The sequence below is a fragment of the Aricia agestis genome, chromosome 17 (assembly GCF_905147365.1).
Source record: "Aricia agestis chromosome 17, ilAriAges1.1, whole genome shotgun sequence".
Classification (NCBI taxonomy): domain Eukaryota; kingdom Metazoa; phylum Arthropoda; class Insecta; order Lepidoptera; family Lycaenidae; genus Aricia; species Aricia agestis.
Window position 1 is genome coordinate 12,404,444 of NC_056422.1, and position 6,108 is coordinate 12,410,551.

The 6,108-nt window shown below is 36.0% G+C and overlaps 2 protein-coding genes across 2 annotated transcripts; one reads left to right on the plus strand and one right to left on the minus strand.

Moving 5' to 3' along the window:
- Window positions 1-528: 528 nt before the first annotated feature.
- LOC121735237 (thioredoxin domain-containing protein 15) lies at window positions 529-1,600 on the plus strand. Its single transcript, XM_042125991.1, has 2 exons — window positions 529-683; window positions 761-1,600. Exons 1-2 carry the CDS (start codon window positions 632-634, stop codon window positions 1,546-1,548), a joined length of 840 nt encoding a protein of 279 aa, XP_041981925.1. The 5' UTR covers window positions 529-631; the 3' UTR covers window positions 1,549-1,600.
- A 367-nt stretch (window positions 1,601-1,967) lies between these two features.
- Window positions 1,968-4,178, minus strand: LOC121735556 (glyoxylate reductase/hydroxypyruvate reductase). Its single transcript, XM_042126406.1, has 3 exons — window positions 3,683-4,178; window positions 2,883-3,144; window positions 1,968-2,688 (listed from the first exon to the last, which is right to left on the minus strand). Exons 1-3 carry the CDS (start codon window positions 3,835-3,837, stop codon window positions 2,053-2,055), a joined length of 1,053 nt encoding a protein of 350 aa, XP_041982340.1. The 5' UTR covers window positions 3,838-4,178; the 3' UTR covers window positions 1,968-2,052.
- Between the last annotated feature and the right edge of the window lie 1,930 nt (window positions 4,179-6,108).

Below are 6,108 nucleotides of genomic sequence, written 5' to 3' on the forward strand. Positions count from 1 at the left end.
TTGGGCCTCCGGTAAACTCACTCACGCGCGCAAGCGCTGTTTCACGCCGGTTTTCTGTGAGAACGTGGTATTCCTCCGGTCGAGCCGGCCCATTCGTGCCGAAGCATGGCTCTCCCACGTATATAAAAACTGGTGCTCGGAAGTCAGAAGTTGGGCTGCGAGTGAGATTTGGTGCACGACGCATACCGCATACCTGATACCAGAAAATATCGTTATATTTACCGGTATTTTCATAACGATATTTTTTGGTTATGTTACTAGATATCGATAAAAAAAATACCGTTATCTGGCTACCATTAAGAAAATACCGGTACGTAACGATATTTTTCCGGGTACTCGATAACGTTATGAAGCCCTGAACTAACATTGTGACACGAGAATTTTATGCTGGCTTATTAGCCTTATATCATAATATAATTTAAAAAAAAAAACCAACTGTCAGACGTCAGTTGATGGTTGTCACTGTCAGTGAGATGATATTTCAATGTCAAATGTCAATGTCATTTAATTAAAAACAGAAAACCGAATTCCGAAAAATAAAATAAATACTAAATACGGTGTCGGTACGGCATTCAGTAAAATATACTTACAGAAATCTGAAGGCATAATTAATTAATACTTACTATAAACAATGATCTCTAAGAGAAAGTGTAACTGCTACTTAATTCTTCTCCTAATCATAGGTAAGAATTTATTAGTTTTCTCACATAGTATTGATTAATAGGTTGTCCTGTTTTGAATTCAAGTTTTATTTATTCAGGTCAAATAGGTCTCGCTACACAGTACGATGTTGAGCAGGAAGAGGGAGTTCAATTGCAAAAAGACGAGCCAGTGGTCACTGAGCCTATAGTCTTTCAAGTCGTCACGAACAAAACACTGCTTGAACAAAACGGGACGATGGGGAATAAAACCCAGGGTGCCAACGAAACCCGAAAGTACGTAAACTGTCAAGAAATTGTATACGAAAGTGAAGAAGAGGTGCCAACAGTTGAAATCATTAATGGAACACATCTTGCTAAACTCTTGCAAGTAAAGCCAGACATTAATAGTCCGACTGTGAAAGCTGAATGTATGCTCGTGTTTTTCTACACAAAGTCTTGTCCATTTAGTGCACAAGCTGCACCACATTTCAATGCACTGGCTCGGTCTTATCCCAACATCAAAATGGTTGGTTTAGATGCCTTAAAGTATAGCGGAATCAATGCTCAGTATGGAATAGTAGGTGTCCCAACTCTCAGACTATTCCACAATGGCCGTCCTGTTGCAAAGTTTAATGGAACAGAGTATAATGTTCATTTGTTCAGTAAATTTTTGAATACATTCACAGGCCAGGAGCCGCAGGGCATTCTTGTTACTTCCAAAGACTTTGAAGGGCCTCTGTCCAGTGTGGTTGTGGTCAAAACAGATTATCTGTTAATTTTGTCATGGCTCTTTATTATTGTGTGCTCCATTTACTACTTTATGCAGTCAAAATGGTGGGATATGATTGTGGAAATGATACAGAACAACTGGAGAGAGTCTGAAGCTCAGCATGAACATAACGATTAGGCTAAAGCAGTGGTGTATATTTTACTTTAATAAATGTTTTGTTATTTATTTATTTCTGCATTTTTGTTGTCTTCAGATAAAACAAGTCTAAAATAACCTTTAAAAATCTGTACTGATACATACAAAATATTTATGTCTTAACAAAATCCATACTAATATTATAAATGCGAAAGTGTCTTATCTGTCTGTTACCTCTTCAAGTAAAAAACGCTGGACCAATTTTGTTGAAATTAAGTACTGATTTACTTTGAGTCCCTGGACAGAATATAGGATACTTTTTATCCCGGAAAAATTATGTTTCCTGTGCGTCAAATAAATTTTGACACAACGGAATTGCGGACGTCAGGTATTAAATATTTTCCTTACCATATTCATTATGGTATTATAAAGCTAATGAATAAAATTTTCAACAAATAATATAATTGGTTATAAACATATTATATTTCATTTACACAAAAACCATCAAATATTGATTATCAAGTAATAATATTATATAAAAATAAATTATTTTAATTCCGCTGGCATATCTTCGCCATTGAGTGCAGCAACAATGTTGTTAGCTGTTAGTTCACTCATGGTGTTTCTTGCTTCAATAGAAGCACTACCAATATGAGGTAGAACCACACAATTTTTCAATGTAAATAACGGACTGTCAAGGGGTAGTGGTTCGGGAGTAGTGACATCGAGGCCGGCAGCTCTTATGGTATTATTTTTAAGGGCTTCTATCAATGCATCCTGATCCACTGTACCCCCACGACTTGTGTTAACAAAAATGGCATTACGTTTCATCTTCACAAACGCACTCTTATTAAAAATCTCCTTAGTTTCTGGTACTAGTGCAGCACAGCATATTACAAAGTCACTTTGAGTTATCAACTCATCAAAGCTTACTTTTTCTGCCCCTATTTCTTTGGCTTCTGGCCTCTCGCTGCGGTTGAAATATAAAATCTTTGCTGTGTTGAATGCCTTAACACGTCTAGCAACAGCCTGGCCTATTCTTCCGAAGCCAACAATGCCAACTGTGGCTCCAGCTAGGCCTGGCCCTGTCATCCATGTCGGAGCCCAAGAAACCCAGCCACCAGTTTTAGCTTCATGTTGAGCTTCTGGGAGCCTTCGTGAAGTTGACAAGAGAAGAGCCAACTGAAATGCGAAAAAATACAATTATTAAAGTGAAACATTTTTTTAAATATGATAATCACCGAGAAATATGCATTTAAGTAAATTCTTAAATCCAATATTGAATAAATTATATTTGTTATAGCAAAATTTATTGCTTTTGGGGTCTCTTTTAAGAGCATGATTTTTGGTGCTATTGAAAAAAAAAGGCATCTTACCGTAAGTTCAGCTGTAGCATCTGTCAGCACATCAGGAGTGTATCCAACTCTGATGCCTCTCTTCTTGCATTCCGTCAAGTCAATATGATCGTAGCCAACTGATATAGTGGCTACCACCTTTAACCCTGGCCCAGCGGCATCCAGCACCTCCTTGTCAATTTTGTCAGAGAGGGAGCAGTATATTCCGTTCACACCTGACACGGCAGACAATAACTGTGTTCTGGGCACTGGTGACGGTTTGTCCCATATTTTCAAGTTGCATCTGAAATTTATGACATCAAAAGACATAGTTTGTGTAACATAATATTGCAATATACCGTTGTGTGTTTTACGGCCATTCCCAATATTTGATCTATCTCTGGTTTTGCCCTACTAGAGATAGGAATAGCTCACATAACGGCCGTTCCCAATATTTGATCTATCTCTGGTTTTGCCCTACTAGAGATAGGAATAGCTCACATTAGACATTTGAGACATATATTTTATGTCAATTGTGAGCTATTCCTATCTCTAGTAGGGCAAAACCAGAGATAGATCAAATATTGGGAACGACCGTTAGACATTAGAGACATATATTTTTTGTCAATTGTGAGCTATTCCTATCTCTAGTAGGGCAAAACCAGAGATAGATCAAATATTGGGAATGGCCGTTAGAGGTTTTAGACACAATTAACTACCTACATATATTTTAATGTATTTATTTGCATTTTGATTTTAAAAATTTTTATCCACTGAAAATTGTTAGATTATCTATGTTTAAAGAAGCAATATTAAATATTTTATGATAAAAATGAACTTACTGTTTTTTAAGAATCTCTATTCCACTCTCTGGCATGTCAGACCTGGTCACATAGACTTGGAATTTTTGTGCGTTGCTCATTGTTCTTGACGAATCCTTCACTATTCCTTTGTAAACTAAGCCGGGGAGTAAGCCCGGTAGTCTCTTAAAATACATGTATCAAATCAAGTTTTTTGCGGTTTGAGAAGACTAATTTCCGTATTCCGATAGCGAAGGTCACGACCTTATGGCAGATATTTAGGCGGTGCTGCCTGCTCTATTTTTTTACTCTCGGGCTTGAAAAAAGAAGGTTTTGCGAAGTAAATAGTCAAATGAAGAACCGCCACAGTGCCAAGTATAACTTTGGCCTTTGTGACTTGATAAATGAAGCCCCAGACATAATATTATAAATGTTTTAGACCTTAACCTAAGTTACATAACACTTGTAGTTAAATACTGTGAAATTAAGGAAATCGGAATTTTCAATTTAGAAAATCCATCATGCATGATGTCCTTGAGTCTTGACATCATTTGACATATTGCTTGACCAGTGTTGCCAACTGTTTTTTTTTACTAACCCACCAAATTCAGCAGCGTAAACCACTAGAAACCGCTTAAACCTAAATGGCCTCTCAAACCACCAGAATTCCACTAAATAAAGTAAAGACAACAACAACCTATCTGAATATAATTTGAAACTAATACAACAACAAGGTTATTATTATTATGAAATAATTATTTTTGTTAGTTACCTTTAAATATTTTTAGTTATATTTTATGGTTGCCTGGTAGAGACTGCTTCCAGCAGTAAGGCCGCCAATTCAAACTATTTCTTTATTTTGTAACGTGTGTAAATTGATCTGTTTTGTTTGTTTGAATAAAGAGTTTTTTTTTATACCTATGTATAAGTAGGTACTTAACTAAAGAGTAAAGATGAACGTCTTCAGAGGAATCATTGTAATTTACTTGTTCAGTTTGTGAAGAATCTTAAGTTCTAATTTTTGTAATACGGTTTTTGGTATTATGTTGTTATTACAGCATTTGCCTTTGCGTGCTAACCTTGCACAAAAGAAAGGCGATCAAACTTCATCCGGTTTCCCTGTTAAGTCTTGACAACATTCATCGTGCTAAATAATCGCTCTATATCAGCGTTAGAATGCGGCAAAACGAATAAAGATAATAATAATAATTAAGTTTCCAGTGTGCGTCTTCAAGGGTTAGAAACATAATAAAAAAAACTAGTGGTTTAACGTCGAAGCTACCACTAACTTAAATAATCGAATCCACTAAGAAATCCACTAGCCACTAAAACCAAATTTTTCCCGCCGAAAGGTAGGTCTAAACCACCAGATCTAGTGGAAATTCCACTAAGTTGGCAACACTGTGCTTGACAGTTGACTATTGACATTTGATTAATAATTGACATGTTGTTTTTTTAAGTCTCTACGGCTAAAATTGGCTACAATATAAACCATTGCTAGTGTCAAGACTCAAGTAAAAAGCACTGAAGAGTGAAGACAAAAACATTCTCAAAGTTATGTATGGTCATGTGAGTCAAGTGTGCGCAGAGTGAAAGTGTGCGCATTGTAAATATCTCGAAAAATATACGACGCTAAGGAACAGGGTGACCATATGTGGCAGGTTCCTGCCATTTTGGCAGGATTGGCGTCTTATTTTGGCCTGTGGCATGATCGGTTGACGTTTTAAAAACTTGGCAGGTTTTGGCAGGATTGGGGTATGAAAAATAAATGTTATTTTTGCATCAAAGAAGTCAGTGACACGGACGTAAAAAAAATATATTAGAATCTGGTGGTAGTAATTAAAATTAATATTATCAAATAAATTTATTTTCTTTCTTTCTTTCTTTCTTTTAAATTCTGTTTTAAGTGTAGATAATTTTTGGCAGAATGCGAAATTGACAGTATAATTTTAAATGTTTCAAAGAGATTGTTATGCTTACCAACGCTTCATGCGAAAGAATGTTCTCCCAAATCAATACAAAAACTCGGAACCGTTTTTAGGGTTCCGTACCCAAAGGGTAAAAACGGGACCCTGTTCATGAGACTTCGATGTCTGTCTGTCCGTCTGTCTGTCTCCAGGATGTATCTCAAGAACCGCTATAGCTAGAGTTCTGAAATTTTCACAGATTGTGTATTTCCTGTGCCGCTAAACCAAGCAACCGGAGCAACAAATACTAAAATCAAAATAAAAGTAATATTCAAGGGGGGGCTCCCATACAACAAACGTGATTTTTTGCTCGTAATCAATAATGGCAACAGCTAAACACATACCCTCTTACTAATAAATATAAGCTATGAATTGTAATATAAGTATATTTAAGCATTGTAATATAAATAATATAATATGAATTGTAATAAGCTATGAAAAACAGTGTTTTGTTCCTGTCACACAAGTGACATTTTTAAATGGATTGAAGAAGACAAAATA

What these genes read in the sequence shown, in the direction of transcription:
- LOC121735237 (XM_042125991.1), top strand. Translation starts at nt 632, where the DNA reads ATGATCTCTAAGAGAAAGTGTAACTGCTACTTAATTCTTCTCCTAATC. An exon ending in AATTCTTCTCCTAATCATAG is followed by an intron (nt 684 to 760) that starts GTAAGAATTTAT and finishes TTATTTATTCAG; the next exon opens with GTCAAATAGGTCTCGCTACA.
- LOC121735556 (XM_042126406.1), bottom strand. Translation starts at nt 3,837, where the DNA reads ATGTATTTTAAGAGACTACCGGGCTTACTCCCCGGCTTAGTTTACAAA. An exon ending in ATAGAGATTCTTAAAAAACA is followed by an intron (nt 3,145 to 3,682) that starts GTAAGTTCATTT and finishes CATAAATTTCAG; the next exon opens with ATGCAACTTGAAAATATGGG. An exon ending in ATGCTACAGCTGAACTTACG is followed by an intron (nt 2,689 to 2,882) that starts GTAAGATGCCTT and finishes TTCGCATTTCAG; the next exon opens with TTGGCTCTTCTCTTGTCAAC.